Source organism: Setaria viridis, chromosome 5 (assembly GCF_005286985.2).
Source record: "Setaria viridis chromosome 5, Setaria_viridis_v4.0, whole genome shotgun sequence".
Lineage (NCBI taxonomy): Eukaryota > Viridiplantae > Streptophyta > Magnoliopsida > Poales > Poaceae > Setaria > Setaria viridis.
Window position 1 is genome coordinate 32518942 of NC_048267.2, and position 17157 is coordinate 32536098.

General features: G+C 43.0%; 1 protein-coding gene across 4 annotated transcripts; it reads left to right on the top strand.

The window, feature by feature from the left end:
• Positions 1-1171: 1171 nt before the first annotated feature.
• On the top strand, positions 1172-12390 carry LOC117858721 (uncharacterized). 4 transcript variants are annotated; one of them, XM_034741851.2, is made up of 15 exons: positions 1172-1378; positions 1501-1645; positions 1732-1838; positions 2570-2657; positions 2798-2946; positions 3531-3677; positions 4722-4829; positions 5698-5797; positions 7210-7350; positions 7729-7766; positions 7864-7956; positions 8146-8229; positions 9602-9754; positions 11362-11480; positions 12027-12390. In XM_034741851.2, exons 1-14 carry the CDS (start codon positions 1310-1312, stop codon positions 11458-11460), a joined length of 1521 nt encoding a protein of 506 aa, XP_034597742.1. In that variant the 5' UTR covers positions 1172-1309; the 3' UTR covers positions 11461-11480; positions 12027-12390. The 4 variants fall into 4 exon arrangements, with proteins under 4 accessions (XP_034597742.1, XP_034597739.1, XP_034597740.1 ...); XM_034741848.2 differs by lacking the exon at positions 12027-12390 and adding an exon at positions 11551-11842 and having other exon boundaries at positions 1173-1378; XM_034741849.2 differs by lacking the exon at positions 12027-12390 and adding an exon at positions 11551-11842 and having other exon boundaries at positions 1173-1378; positions 11362-11474.
• The last annotated feature ends 4767 nt before the right edge of the window (positions 12391-17157 follow it).

Below are 17157 nucleotides of genomic sequence, written 5' to 3' on the forward strand. Positions count from 1 at the left end.
CCCGTGCGTTGGTCGCGCCGCACCCACACCACCCCGCGTGTTGGCCGCGCCGCCTCCATGCTCCCCGCCCACGCCGCTCCCACTTTCTTTCTTATAAACACAAGACTCTTTCCTGCGTGGAGGCTTATAGAGAGCTCGTAGGCACCATTTGTCGGTGTTTTAACTTGGCAACCTACCAATAGAGTACCCGAGGTAGAGTTTTGGTTGGTGGGTGTCGTCGAAATTAGGAGCTTGATGGTGTACGTAGGCACGCGATTTAGACAGGTTCGGGTCGCTAGATCGCGTAATACCCTACATCCTGTGTGTTTTTTTGGCTTGTATTCGATTGAACTTGTCTAGAGGGGGTCCCTGCCCGCCCTTATATTTCGGGAGCAGGGTTATATGGTAGTTGTTTTACAAAAGTATTAGTCGGATACGACTACAGAGTTCTACTCTAATTCGGAAGAGTAGTTCCCATGTTTATGGCTAGTCTCCTGGTAGATCATGTAGACCACGCTATTCTATACCGTAGTCTCCATATCCTGATATAATTCGGTATACGTCTCCTGATGTGGGTCCGTATAAGTCTTCTGGTGGGTTCATGTATGTATGGCCGACACCATTGCTGCGCTTGTGAAATCACCGGTTTGTGGAACGTCGGTTAAAAGGTGTTTTTTTCTCTCTAGTAAATGCCAAGTATAAACCCACTTCCTACTAATTTTTGCATTATTATGTGTCCATCATGTCATGCGTCTCCCTAGAGTTCAAACTTTCATCCATACGTCGATAATTAGATTTTTTTTCTTTCTGATCCATAATACTTTCATTTCTAAATTATTGATCACTTTAATTTTGTTCCAAGTCAAACGTATCTAAGTTTGCCCAAGTATATAAACACATATATAATTTTTCACGATACCAAATAAACACGCTATCAATGCACAATTCATGGTGGATTTCGCGATGTTGTAGATGTTAATATTTGTCTATAAACTTGATTAAAGTTAATAAAGAAAAGAAATGCGTAAAGAAGGGGGGAAATTTTACCAAAGGTAATCACAGCGTCGCAAGTGGGTCCCACGATCCAGCGAGACAACGCGAGCCGGCCTACGCCACCAAAACCGAACAGAGCGTGTCAAACCGCCGGTGATCCTTTGCTACCTCCTCAATCACCGGCCGTCCAAGACGCACCCGATCCTGGCCGTCCACAAATTCCCCATTCCATCCTCCTCCCCTGGACGAGGGTTTAGGCGCGGCGAGACCACCACCGGCCACCGCATCTCGCACCCAAAACCCCAGCGATTCCCTCGCCGCCGCGCGGCTCGCGGCCATGGTGTCGCAGCACGGCATCCTCCTCGCCGTCAGCATCATCTCCGATCACTTCGGCCCCCTCGTATCCGTAAGCCCGCCTCCGTTTCCTCCTCTTCCTCCCCCTCCCCACCCCGTCGCACTCGCCGAGGGACCGTGCGCGCCAACGATTGCGATGCCCTTACGCCCGCCCTCCCGATTCCCCTTTCGCAGAAGGTGTGCGGCTGCCTCCTGCGCCACGGCGCGCTGTCGCTGCAGGAGATCGTCCGCCGCCTCGGGCTCTCGTCGGGGCAGGTGAAGAACTCCCTCCTCGTCCTCATCCAGCACAACTGCGTCCAAGCCTACTCAACCCCCAGAGGCAAGCCCGTCTGCGAAACCCTCGCTTGTGGAATCTGATTTGATGCGCCGCGCCAGACTTTGACGCCACAATTGGGCGGCTTGCAGGGAGCGGCGATAAGACGGTCACGGTCTACTTGGCCATCTTCGACAATGTCCTGCACAGGCTGCGCTTCTCAAAGTTCCTTTCTGTTGTCCGTGTGGATATTCCAGAGGTAGTTTACATGAGTTTGCTTGTAGTCGTGTTTATGCTGATACATTTTAAATTGCCGGGTCATTTTGGAGTCAGTCTTGTAGTCGTGTTTATGCTGATACATTTTAAATTGCCAGGTCATTTTGGAGTCAGTCGCCACTGTTCTCTAATTGCTGAAATCGTCAGTGTGTGGTGAATGTGATTGTTTGTTAGATGCATCTTCACCTTGATTAATGTTCCATAGTAGTGGTATGGGTCAGTTGAGTTTCTGAGCGGTACACTGAAGATTGTTATGACATGCTAAACAACCTAGAATGTGCACGATTAGTCAGAATTGGTGCTCTGGGATCCCTACACGTAAAGCTTGAGTATGTAAAAGATATTAGTCCAATTTTGTATTTGTATCCTAAGCCTGTTGTTGTGAGTCGTGACAACTGGTAGAAAGCATGTTGGTGACCATATATAGGTTTGATTTGATTGATTAACCTTAGAAAATGCAACTTATAATGGTCATCCTAATTGTTTGATTTAATTGGTCATGCTCTTTTGCAATTGTTGGGTTTGTGATAGTTGCAAAGAGAAATGACGGACATGGTTATAATATACAACTTTGCTTGTGGATGTGCCACTTCTGCCACTGAAATGTCTTTCATTTCATTTAGTTATCTATCAGAAAGAATAATGTGCTGTAACTTTAGGTCCCAACATATTTGAGTCATCGTTGGCATTTTGATCACGTTATGCAACTTGCAGTCAGAAGTTCTTCTCGAAGGATTACTTCAGAATGGTAGGCTAACATTTGATCAGCTTGTGGAGCGAGCAATCTCTAAAATACCAGAAGGTATGTCTTATATTGAAGTGGTTATGTGACCATTCTTTGCTTGTGTTTGCTTTCTTATTGTCTGAACTTTGACCCTTTTCAGTGTCTGTGACTTTTTTTCAAGTTTATTCCTCCAATTAATGAGTCAGTACATGTTTCAGGCAGCCCCAAACCAACAAGGGAAGAAATACGAATGAACTTCAACAAACTTGTATATGCGCATTATGTGGAACGCTGCCCAAAACCGGAACCTTTTTTTGATCCACTTTTAGATGAACAGCCTACATCCATAAGGAAGCGAGCTCCTAAAGTAAGTAACTTTTATTCCTTATTGGCCATTATTAGTATTAATTTGCATCTTTAGATTTTGACATACTCTACCATACTATATAATGATTCATTCTCCTTTTGTTTTACAATAATATTCTATTTTCTTGGAATTTGTTGTTTCACTAAGTCCATCGAGTGCCCCAGTTTTAATACTGTAATGGAGAAGGCATTTGAGCCTCTTTTGTTTGTGCGCATTGTTGGCTTGGATCTGTATTGCGAAATACTTGCATCTGATAGTGCTTGCAGGGAATGATAAAAACTGACTAGCCTAAACATAGCCAAAGAGCATTCAAAGCAAATATTTTAGATCACTGGTTAAGGAGTGTCATGACTGACAGTAGATGAGAGCAGGGATAGAAGGAAATAGCATGCTATTGCCCCCACACGATAAGGAGTTGCCCATCTTGCTTTGATTCTGGGCTATTGATGAAAACGTATCTTGTCCTTAACTGCATTCGTCATGTTAAGCTGGTTTTTGTTTTCCCCCCTAATACCACAGTCTTGATCTTGATATATATACACGATGATTGGTTGGGTGAGCTGACAAATGTATCTTTGGGACAGACTGTTGAGGCGGTACTTTCACTTGAGCAGAAAATTATCCGTACTGCAGCTCTATCTGATGCTGAAAGATTTTCTGAGATCCCATACTCCATGGAAGGGTCATCAAATGCAAGTGATGATCATCATCATGCTGTTGCTGGTGGCAAGGTATTATGCTCCATTCAGTTATAGTTAATCAGTCATCATTATGTTGTCATGTGGTGGTTTAATGCTTACAAAACAAAATGTCTATGCTGATCCTGTTTCTGCCTTCCTTTTGTTAAACTGGAAAAAGCAACATGGTATTCAGGTTATTATAATTGAAAACGACATATACTTCAGAGATGTCAAAGCTGGAATATGACTTAGAGATAAATCCAAATGAGCGATGTTTTTGTTGTCCAAACATTTTTTTGTATTTTTTAGCTTAAATTTGTCCCTGATACCTTCTTCTTAGATATAATGACACACAGCTCTTGTGCGTGTTCGAGAAAAAATTAAACCAGATAACACATTTAGTGGTATAGATATACTTATTTTATTAATGAAAACTTAGATTGATTAGCCAACATGTTTGCACGGCATGTCTAGAGGATACCTAGACTTGTGAAACACTAAAACTTAAATTTGTTTTAAGTATGGATCCAAATGAGCTTTGTCCCCTTTCTTATTTTGAGCTTAAAGTTGTCCCAGATAGTACATTTTCTGGCATAGGTTTACTTATTAGTTGTACAGAAGATTCGCTAAATTAAGTTCTGGATAAGTTGCAGATAAATTCATTTAATGGTGTGGATGTAGTTCTAATTAGTATCCACGAAATTTTGGACAGATTTTTCCCTTGTTTTTATGATTACAGTATTTCTCCTTCTCTGAGATATTTCAGCCACACATCATCATTGTGGCCCACCTAGTTGAGTAGATGGAACCTTTTCTTTGTTAGGATTTATATCATGTTTCTTTTTTACGAAAGCTTTAAATGTGTACCATTGGCTTTCATTGTATAATATTACACTGTTTGAAATATGCTACACTGTTCATCATCTGCTAATTATCTTAATCTTTTTTTTTTAATTTATATCATATTTCTTTTTTATGAAAGCTTTAAAGGATGCATAATTGGCTTACATTACATACTATTACACTCTTTGAAATATGTATGAAATATGCTATTCTGTTTATCATCCGCTAATTATCTTAATTATTTTTTCTCAGCGGAAACATGAAGCCCTAGAAGTAGATGAAGAGGAATCAATAATTGCAGCAAATGAAGTACTTTGGCGGGCAAATTTTGAGAAGTTCATATTTTGTTTAAAGAAGAAGGTGAGAACTCGTTTTTTTTCTTGAACAGGCTTATGTACTCGTAGCACTACTTTATATAGCATATCTATGTAGTGTTTTTCCCATGTGCATTTGTGCTTCCCTACCTTTCCATGTCTGCAATTGGGACTTCTTGAAGCAGAATCCTAGTCTAGCTAAATGCAGTCCTATTTATTCTAATGCCCATTTTCTGAACTAATATATTCTACGTGCCAGCACAATACAACTTTTTCCTAGAAACAATAGGGGCTGAATATTTTGGAATTTATATCAATAAATAGAATTAAGAACAGGATGAAACTACAGAAAAAGTTTTGCACTACCAAAATAAAAATTCATATATGTTAATTGCATATCAGAGGTAGGTAAGTCGAACTTTGTTGCTCTATAAAGAATTTTTTAAAAAATCCTCCAGATATGTCCCCTTGGCTTTACTCACATGATCTGCGAGCACCCGGTTTGGGCCCGAGTGAGTGGCCTCTTAACTGGAGTCTCTACCAACTGAGCTATTACTCGGTTCTCTCTGTAAAGACTATGCTTTATCGTATGTGGCACTGACCACTGAGTTGGGTGTATTTGCACTGCGCGTCTTGCTTTCCTTGTTTTAGTTAAGTTGAAGGAAAAATTATTATTATGTTTTTTGTTTGTAAAACAATCCTCTGAACAGCTCCATTTCAAAATAGAAAGCTGTTAGCTTTACATGTTCTTTAATATTATTTGTCTATACATGCATAGGGTACAGGAAAAGAAGGAAAAAATATTAACACCACATTTATTATATATTTTGTTTGTCTATATGCTCAGTGCAGCTGAGAGAAGCATGACCTTGAACTATGTCAATGCCTACTGCTTATTCTTTCTTGTACTGAAGTTCTGTGCAGAGCGAAAGAAAACAAAGCTGAAGCTTAGCACGCTTGCTATATGGGAAGCATTTTTGGAGGCCAATATAACGGACAACGACAACAAGACTGGTAACATCGAATATCTTGCTCAAATGCTCTGAATACTAGACCCTGAAATAACAGTCTTATGATTTTACATTACCAGGAGCTGAGCCTGGCTCAGTTCATTGAATGTGTGGATGTACACCCAGACCAAACAAGTTCAATCCTTGTCAAGGTGAATTTGGGTGCCTATATAGTATAATATAAAGCCACATGGTTGGTCCTAGGTCAATCCAACTTTTGTTTTTAAATAGCTCTCCTGTATACTTTGTCAAGGTAGACTATTTTTAACGAATCTCTTTGTTCTTAATTGTTGTCTTGCCGCATGGTACCGACTGCAGAGCCATCAGGCCAAAAAAACTTGCTGTGCGTCCACATCTCCAGCTTGAAGGATTCCTGTAGCTGGGTATTCGTAGCTCAAGAATTTGTGGGGCTGGAGCTGTGGGTACACAGCAAGTGTTTTAGTGAATCAATTTGTTTTTATTTTAGAATAAAAATATATATTATACAACTTCATTTTAGCTTACAACCTCCGAGTCTAACGTGGAACTATGAGCTGGAGCCCTACCAAACAAGGCCTTCGTTAAAAACTAGATGAGAGTTCACGAAGAGCAACAATTTTGTTTTTATAGTAAACCACAACATGATAGTTGTTCATTAAGCTGACATTTGAATCTATTTATCTGTAAGTGTTTTCTATGAACCAGATACTTGGAGCATGTCATACATTTAATCCATTTCAAAATACTACCCTATATGCAAAGACCTAGGAGGCATAAAATTTAATAATTAATGGTATTGACCATTATTAAAGACATATGGGGCCACTCACCTTTAACATCATTATTAGTAGCAGAGGTGTAGGATTGGAAAAGCAGTAATAATTACAATATTGATCCCTCTATAGGATAACTGTTCTGAAATGAAGAAGCCCGATAAACTGGTAAACTATGTTGAAATGAAGTGACTACTAGTTAGTTCAACACTGGTGTTGCCTTTGTTAAAGTTGTGCTGTTTCGTCATTTTTCTGACTCCCTAAACCCTTAAATTTCGTTTCTTATGTGTTCCTCACTTAACTCTGCACAATTAGAATGGTGGGTGTTTTTTGGGGCACTGTGGGGTGGGGGATTTGAATTCAAAAGGTATGTAAGAGAGAACAAATTTAACTCCTGATGTTAATTCTGTACGTTCTTCAAAAACAGTAATCACAGAATGTCTGAGAGATGTTGTTGCTGGTTCACTATGTACCATGATACCTCCTTGGAATTAGATGGAGTTAAAGCGCTTCTTAGGACATCTACATATATGAACTTCGTTTTCTGTTTCCAAACTAAATACTTTGAAAGCTAATAGATGGACAAAGTATCAAAAGTCTGATTGGATTTTGGTCAAAGTGTCAAGTATTTGTGGCCAGAGTATTGAATTTCTGACTTTTGCAGTGACATCACCAATAGATGGAATTTTGGAGAGAGTAGGACAAAAGGAAGGAGGCTCATCAATGACATTGGATCAGATAATAAGTGTATTGAATGATCTAGAGTGTATTTCTACCACTAGGGACCCAGAACAATATGCATTCGGTAAGAGTTATACTGTTGTACTATTGTGCATAAGTTCGTTTCATCCATTTCATATAAATTATTTTGCTGTACATGATCTGGAGACTGGACTGTTGCATCACAGTATACAGGAATTGTCTGTTTCTCTGATCTAATTCCTATATGATGAAAACTTTAATGCATCAGTTTTGTATCACTATTTGGTACATATGACCTTAACTCTGCTCTCAAAATTAACTAGCCTGTGAGGTTGCTGACCCAAATCCTGGTTGTTTTGACTTAACATGCTATTTGCCTATAATGCTTTATTTGGACTTTCACTATGATATTATATCAGCCCTGACATTACAAAAAAATTTATGTAAGACTCTTGCGTGACAGTTGTAATGTTCTTTGCAGATTTAAACAAGTTGGTCGAGACATGTAGAAATGATGAGGTACATGATTGCTTTACATTTTCATTGTTTATTATTTAGGGTTACACAAATATCCGTAAATGAGACCCATGTTGGTTCCCTGTCTTTGTGCATATAGGTAGAGTCTCTTGTGAAAAAGAAACATGGTCAAGCAGCCTATACAATCTTTAGGTTATTGCTGAAACAAGGCTGTGCAGTTGAGACCGATGAAGTAAGTAATTTTCTATGCAGATGAAATTGTACTCTTGTATGTTTTCAGTTGCACTTTATGCATCAATTATGCTTTGGTCTTCATTACACTGGTATGTTCATGTTTTTTTTTATTTTCATTTTCACTAGACAACATGATACCTGTTACCAACTTCAGTGCATAATGGTGGGCTTCCATTGAAATTTGCAGATTACTGACAGGACTATTCTAGACAAGCAGATTGTTCATGAAACTTTATACAAACTTTGGAAGGATGAATACATAGATTCAGAGGTTTGTTGCATAAACTCTACGCATGAAGCATTTCTTGCTTAGACAAGCTTTGTCTAATCCCATCCTTTTTACAATATTTTTGTCCCTTTACTTTGGAGTTGCTACTTGAAAATATTTTTCAATTGAAGAAAATAACAGTTACTTATTGCACTGTTTTCACTCTCTGCCCCTACTTTAATGATGTGAAAGACGTATATCATTTAATAGGACATTTCTTTCTAGCCTTTTCTTACCAACCACTGGGTCTTCACAGGTGGTTGTGGATAAATATTGTGAAATAGAATGAGTAGTTCGGAGTGAAGAAAATCTTACAAACTGTTTTGTCTTACATGTGTATCATACAATGGTATACTTCGATGGATGTTACTAGGCAGGCTACATTATCATCTTTAGAAATCTTCACAATGCGCACATCATTTGCTCAATAGATGGTGTTGGTGTGCATGTGCCGTGTGGTGGGTGTTTTTTTTGGTGGTGGTGTTTGGGGGGGGGGGGGGGGGTGTTAGTGATCTAAGGACACGAGGTGACCCTGGGTTTTCAGGGTCAGAAGGGGTGGAGAAAATGCCTTGAGCCAAGGTCCAACAACCATATCTTTTGTTTGTTCTATGGTGGACGGAGGAGGTTTGATATCTAAGGACATGAGGTGATCCTGGTTTTTCAGGGTCAGAAGGGGTAGAGAAATCCCTTGAGCCAGGGTCCAACAACCAAGTGTTGAAGTAGTATGAGTCCTGTGGACTAGCCATTGCTTTTCCAAGAGGCTCACTTCTGTGAATGTCGCTGAAAAGTCAAAACCTTTAACTCAACCTACATGGAGACTTGTATGGTAAGTTTTAACACCCAGAAATCATAGAGCTTCTTCCACCCTAAAGTTCCACAATAGCATAGATGGTTGAATTTGTTCTGCTAGCAACTATATTTAGGTAATCAGTGAGCTAAACACAAAAAAATCATGTGAGTGATTTTGCCCAACTGCCAGTTCCTAAAGCTCAAGGCTAAAATAGGAAATGTTAGTTTTTTTCTATTATCACTGTTTTCTATGCTTTTGTTTGCTCTTAATGATTTACTAGTAGATTACAAAGTAACAGTTCCTTCTGCAAACATGTCAGCCTTACCATCAGTACTAAGTCCTCGCCAAATAGGATATAATTTTTTGAGTGAAAAAATAGGATGTTATTTTATCAGCAAAAGTTTCAGAATACTTCGACCTGATCGAAGCATGGGTTCAGCATTAAAGACAATTGCTGAACTGTTACACTTGCCACATATTTAGTTGAGTACTAGTGAGTTAAATATTTGTAAGCATATTGTTCCATATACATAGACACAACAAAAGAACTGCTCCTGCTGACAAGATAAGTCAATCATTTTGCAGAGAGTCCCTTCTGCGACATCAGGAACAGGAAACACACAGTTTTTTGTTTGGAGAGTGAAAAATACATATCGGGAACACTACACAGATCAACTTTATCATGCTGCTTTAAACTTGCGCCAGCTGGTCAATTGCATGGCTGAACTTCTACTTGAGGTTAGCTACTATTCATATTCCGCAACTTCAGTAATTCCTTGTAGTAACTTGTAGTACCTGAAGTTATATTCTTTAATTTAGAGTAATTGCATTGCAAGTTCCTAGGCTGGCATGCTTGTCTCACTTGCATTCCTAAAGATGAGAAATGCATGTTTAGATCCCTGACTTTATAAGTGGGTTAACAAAGGTCAAGATTTTCGTTAGAAAAATGATAACTGCAGATTATATAGTGCCTTGGCTTATCTGAATTGTTGTTTGACTGCATGTTGTATTTTATATGCGCATTTCAATGAATCTTACTATCTTCCCTTCGATATATTGTAGCAAGCTGTACTCTAGCTTACACATGATCATTGTTGCATTGCATTAGTTCATGCTAATTGAATTTTAAGTTTATACTTGCCTTTGATGCTTATATGCAAATGTGTGTACAATTCTCAAGTTTGGTGGCCCAAATGACATCTGTTCAAGTTTTAGGAACTATGTCATGCTGCTGCATACTCTCTTTACTTTTCAAGATCTACCTCAGGACCGGTTGCTGTATTCCTGATATGTTCAGAGTGCAAACATGAAAACATGCCAAATTATTTTACAATTGTGTATTTTCCGTTTCATTACTGAATCGTATTTCCATAAACTTAATTGCTTGGTGTCAGGCTGTCACTCTCATTAGTTAATAAGCAGTGGCTGCGGATTTAGGTTTTGGACATAGAGGGCCTGAACAAAGAAATCATACTTTGGAGCGTATCTTTGGGGATAAAAAAACAACATTCATTGATCAACGGAATTCGACTTAACAAATATAAAGTAGATTATACAAGTTAATGATTTCATTGGAACTAAATGATTTTACAAGTGCATACATAAAAACATGCCAAATCATACAGTGGTGATTGCAAGTGCGGAACAGGGAAATGAGCATCTAAGTAGCCCTCTAAGTTAGTTCGAAAATTAATATTTCCTTTCCTGTCATATAGGGACAGAACTGTGAAAGTTTGTCTAGCTAATAATGTATTGATTCAAAGAACAATTGGATGCACAATTTTATTCAATGGGGAATTAGTAGTGCCATTCAAAATTCATGGCATAGAATAGCAACCTGTAGATTTATCAATTTATTAGTCGGTTTGTTCGAAAATGTAAGACAGTTTTAGTTTTGTTCTAAGTCAAACTTTTCTAACTTTAACTAGGTTTGTAGAGAATATATTAGCACATGCAATACCAAATAAATGCATTAGACATATGTCATGATAAATTTGAAATTAATATGATGTTGTAGATGTTTTATTCAATTCACTTGGTTAGAGAAGTTTGACTTAGGACAATTAAAGTTGTTTTACATTTTGGAATGGAGGGAGTACCATTGTTTTCAGTCATCATCCATAACCTGCAAAGTTTGGCTTGTCTTATTTGATCTTCCCTGTGTTTAGTCGACAACAAAACGAGTTATATGTGAGACAAGAGACATGTAGATGAAACTCAGAATTAATGTACTAGATTGCAATTGATGCAAAATCAGACACTAGCCAATCAGACTAACTGTATTTAGAGTAACACTGCTGTGTGCATCTGAACCTCATACATCGCTTAAAAACAATGTATTTCAGGGTGAGAAGGATGAAACCAAGCTTCGGAACAGAAGGAACGTTCTGATCCTAGCTCTCGCTAGACATGATGAGTCCCTCATGCTGTTCCATGATTTTTGAGAACACAGGAACAGGTGCTGGTATGTCATACTAACATGCCCTACTATGTAAACTTAGATGACTGAATATCTTAGCTTACCCCTTTTGCAGATGCCATTTCCATACTTTTCTTTCATTTTATGGTGTCCGATACAATGCGATATTTACCATAGGAAGTTGGGAGCTGTGTTCGGCCTTTCATATACCATACAAATGAATTGTGATTTGGGTACTCGTGTCATGTCAGTGTGTTTCTTATCTCAGACAGCCGGTACATTAATTTCTGTTGCATTTACCACATCTGTTTAATGCACAGGCGTGGTAACGTCAATTCATTTGAGTTAGCAAAATTGTTTGTGTTGGGGTTTTGATGAAGATGAATGGATGATTCATGGTTGTGCAACTCAGTGCATTCAGTTGTTCGACGAGTCCTCGCTGTCATAGCGTCCAGTTTGAAAGTGGAAATGGAAATCCAAACTGTTTGGTTTAAAGCCGAATTTTTGCTCCCCTTGTCAGTTAAGTTTCACGCGCAAATTTTGCTCCATTGTCTAACTGGGCTCTCTCCGTTTTCTCGAAACTGTCGTCAGGGCAAGTACATTGGTGTCGTCTAATAGGTGGTCTCATGCATTGATACGTAATCTTGAGACGATTTAACAGGTAACCTATACAATGTATAATGGTTTGTCCTATAAGTTATCTAGTAGTAGTATATAATTCCTTAATTTGTGCATAAGAAAAATAAAATATTGTGAGTTGCATAGCAACAATAACTCGTACAATGGTGGTTAAGTTGTCTCATAGTCCTACAATTTAGCTCATAAGTTGGTTGTTTCGCGAAGTAACGACCTCTTTCTCTCTCCTAGCTCTCTCTCCACATCATCAAAAATTTTACATGGCACTGTATGAGACGACCTATGAGACCGCTGATGTGTAGTAATGTTGTTGCCCTTACTTGTCCCATATTCACGCACGTTAGATGCACAAATTTTATATGCACCGACCATTTGTTGCCCCTTTTTTTTCAGTACTCTCAGTCATGATGCCAAAAGCGTTCGCTGACCGAACCCTGCTCTTACCGGCCTGTCACCGATGATTGCAAGTGGATAATCAAGTTGCAAGAACTCGGATATTGCGCCACTTGTAACGGCATCATCGTTATCGTTTGAACTGAGGCCGCAACCGCGTGGGCCGTGCATGACCATGGACTTCCTGCGAGACGTGCACTACCGTATCACGTCCATGTGCGTACCAGCACTTCCAGCTAGGGTACACTGCCGTGTCAGGTCAACTGCAATTAGCTGGAGGCAAATACGTCGTAGCCAACAACCGAAGCTACGAACCATCCATCCGCTCTGTCCATGCGAGGGAATGTTCGGCCGGCGACGTACCAATCGGGCGCATGAAAAAGGCTGTGCGCAAGTCAGACGTTGTTCCGCGTACAAAGACAAATGCCGTACGTACTTGCATCCATGATTGTATCCGCGCGCCAATCCAGGCATGCGTATGCGTATCTACACGACGGGAAGCAGCTGTCGACATGGCCCTTTCAGTGCGCCAAATAGGCGTGGATTATGTGATGCATCATGTGTGTCTGCTGGATATAGTACTGGTGCTTCCATCCAAGTGGCATCTGAAAATCTCAGGCTGAACTTGCCCTTTCTTTGTGAATCACCACCATGTGTGTCGATCGCTTATTTTCAAGCGTGAATTTCCCTGTTTCGAGGCGAAACGTCAGTTTCCTAACACGGAAAATCCGGAGTGGGTGAAGTGGTTTGCAGCTGTAAAAAATCCATTGATGAGCAGCAGTTTCTACTCCGGTGCCGCGGTGGTTGCCAAAGTTCGATGTCTCTTGAAGGGAAGGCTCCACCGACCACTGCTGGCCACGAGGGCACGAGGCTGTGTGCCTGTGTCACTGTGTGCGCCTGCTGCTGCGACAACTTGCTGTACAATTGCAGAACAAGCAATCCTCCATGCAGACATACTCCGTCTGCCGCCCGGAGAAAGGCGAAGCAATGTCAGTCAGCTTCACCTTATCACCTTGGAGGTGGTTGGCTTCCCCGGTTAGCCGGTTGGCCAGGCTCGGCGCATGCGATATTAGCGTGATTGATTTGCTGGTTCGTTTCAGCCGGGATGAAAGGAAACAGCGATGGGTTATCTTCATGTGGGTACGGCGAGCTAGTTTTTACACAGGTCGCGCGCGAGCCTAGCCGGCCAGCCACGCTCATTTCTCTCGTATCTGCATAGACCCCTTTTGCACCCCCATGAGTCAGGCCCAAAGGCTGGTTTGGGCAACCAATCAGCAGCAGCTTGCATCTGAAGAGCCTGGTTGGGCTAGACACAGCAAACCAATCACCCCCATGGGCGGCTGGGATTTCTATGCCACTCAATAGACAATAGGATCACTCTGCAACTCTGTTGTCACCTACCAGGCTCTACCATGATATACTGATCACCGCCGCAGAGGCAGACGTGCAACCTCCTCTCCTGTGATGCCTAATCTACGAGAACCAGCCTACGTATACGAGGCCAATAGAGGTCACGGAATCCTCTTGATTGGTCGCAAAGCAGAACAAAACGGCAGCTACGCATGATTGGAAGACCCTTGACCTGTGGAGCGTCCGTAACGTATTCCTCTTCGCTAGCGCTACTGCAGTGGACGGAGTAGCACCAAACATACATGTGGTGGTGTCCGGTGTTACCCTGCGTCCCTGACGTCGCACCGTCAATGGATGATGAGCTGGAGCCCAAGGCCACCAATGGCCACCACGCCCCCCGATCCCCTGGGCTCGTGCACGGCCATGTGACGTGACAGCATATTTGCCTGAGCATGTGGGCTTGCTTCCCCGCTCAAAAATGCTCAACCCCCCAACACACACAGTCGCGGACAAATTTCAAGCCCTCTCCCTCCCTCCCCGCGACGTCGCTTTTATCATGCCCGACCGGCCGCGGCATGATCCCCCGCGTGGAACTGGGATTCGGACGCCGCCTCGAACTCATGTTACCTCTACTTCTTTCGTTTAACATGGAATACAGTTGTTAGCCAGAAACGGAATTCTGCATTTGTTTAGGAGATCAGATAAGGGGGAAAAAGATTAGTGATTTGGACGTAGCAACCGCTGACTGGCTGGCCTAATCAGTACGGTGTTTTGTCCCGTGAACACTCATTGCGTGCTGGATCGATGCTTCTTTTTGTTTGACGGCCTTCTGAAGAGCTTGGATCGTTCATGTGACCTCTCGATTCGTTCATGGCTTGAGGGTCATGTTCAGCAGGATCTGCCTGCCATGCGCGCCACAATAGGAAGTGTGATGTCTGTTGCTACCGCTCACTTCCCTGATCCTCCACGGACCTACGAAATGAGCCGGATGAAAACAGAATACGGGTCCGCAAGGCGCGACACGTTTTGTTTTGTGAACCTGAGCCTGCGTATGTACGGGTATAGCCATCAAGACTATGGAGACTTTGATCAGGGTTTCCTTTGGTGCGATAACAAGGTCGCTTCAGGAGGAAAGCGTGCGGTCGCATGGGTCAATGTCTCCTGCCTACAAGTTTTGGTGATCTTGGTATTCCTAACCTAAGCGATGGGTATGGCACTGAGGATGCGTTGGCTGTGGCTTGCCATGTCGACGGAGCTAGGACTTGGGCAGGCTTTCGATTTCCTAACAACCAACTCGTCTCTGCATTCTTCAACGCATCCCTTTCAGTTGAGGTCAGTATGGGCGACAGAGCCTTGTTTTGGTTGGACAGGTGGATAAATGGTTGCAACATTCAAGCGCTTGCTCCCAATCTTTGGGGGGCAGTGCCGGCCTGTGTGAGGAACAAGCGCACGGTACGGGAGGAACTGACGGACCGGCGCTGGGTTCGAGACATCTCCTACGCCGTCACGATACAGCTCCTTCTGCAGTACCTCAAGATCTGGGATCTCCTTCACGACTGGCCCCTCAACCATTCACCGGATAGATTCATTTGGCGCTGGTCGGCTTCAGGATAGTTTTTCTCTGCCTCCGCCTACAAAGTACTTTTCCTGGGCCGGTCACACCTTCTGGGCGCTCAACAGCTTTGGAAAGTCCAGGCTCCAGGTAAGTGCCGCTTCTTTGGCTGGTTGGTTCTACATGATCGCTCTTGGACATCCAACCATCTCCGATGATATGGGCTTCGAGATAGGGACGATTGCGCCTTATGCGCTCAGGAGGTCGAGACACTAGACCACCTGCTTACCGGGTGCGTCCATAGTCGGGAGACATGGTTTCGAATCTTTCGTTATGTCAACCTCCTATGTCAACCTCCAGATGTTGGTACCATAAAAGGAATGTATGTTTGCAGGTTGGTGGCTACAAACACGGAAACGGGTTGTGAAGGAACGACGAAAAAGGTTTGACACCTTAGGGGGTGTTTGGGAGGCATGTGCTAAATTTTAGCACATGTCACATCGGATGTTTGGACACTAATTAGGAGTATTAAATATAGTCTAATTACAAAACTAATTGCACAACCCCTAGGCTAAATCGCGAGACGAATCTATTAAGCCTAATTAGTCCATGATTTGACAATGTTGTGCTACAGTAACCATTCGCTAATGATGGATTAATTAGGCTTAATAGATTCGTCTCGCGATTTAGCCTAGGGGTTGTGCAATTAGTTTTGTAATTAGACTATGTTTAATACTCCTAATTAGTGTCCAAACATCCGATGTGACAGGTGCTAAAATTTAGCACCTGCTATCCAAACACCCCCGTATAGTTGGTCGCTCTGGCGTGAAAGGAACAGGAGGATCCACGAGCGCTCGGCTCTTCAACCCATTGCGCTGCCTCCCGCCGTTCCGGAGGAGGCGAGAACCTTGGCCTCGGCAGGTTTCGTAGGAATTTCTCTTCTGTTAGGTTTCAGCGGTGAGCTGCTTGTCCCGCATGTTGTACCTCCTGTTCTTTTTCTCTGTTTTTCGGTCGTTTTTCGTTCTTTAGGTCGTTTCTTACTAGTTGGTTTCGTTTTATTTTAACTAAACTCTGTAAACTCTTTCTCCCTCACTTAATGAAAAACGTGCTCAGCACGTTCGCTAAAGGTATAGCCCCCGGCAGACAATCAGCCAGGCAGCCAGAGGCCAGAGCACCAGGCCGTGCTGGCGTCCCGAACCCCCAGTCCCGACTCTCCCAAGCGGGGGCAGAGGCAGATCGGCAGAGCTGCTCGGCCTCGGCGAAAGGGGGAGCGCGCAAGTCCCGAGGCGCTCCCGTGACGTGACGAGCTAGCAGCAGCGGTGCTTGACTGCCTGCCGTACCGAACGACATCGATCCCCGCCGGCATCCGTAGCAATGGCTCCGCTCGAAAGGCGCGCGTGCGCCCCGGCAGCCTGGGTCGTCCGGGCCGCTGCCCGCTGGCTTTGGCGCGCGGCGGCACATGGCCAGCCAATCGCCCCGGACCCGCGCCGCTCCGCGACGGGCGACCCGCGAGCTCCATCGCCTCTCGCGAGTCGCGATCGCGACCGTAGTATGTAGCTGACGCGATGCCTTGCTAGTCGCGAGCCAACGCCCCGCCGGCGCCGGGGACCCGGGCACGGCCGCGAGGCGTCCTCGGCTTGGTCTCGCTCCGATGATGGAAACGGCCGCGCGGCACGGGACTTGGCACCGTCGGGGGCTCGGGGCCGTGTGTTTGTGACGGGGCGCGTGGGCTGTTGGAAGGCGGTGGTGATGTGGAGCAGTGGAGGAAGGGGCCATGCGCAGTTGGAAGGC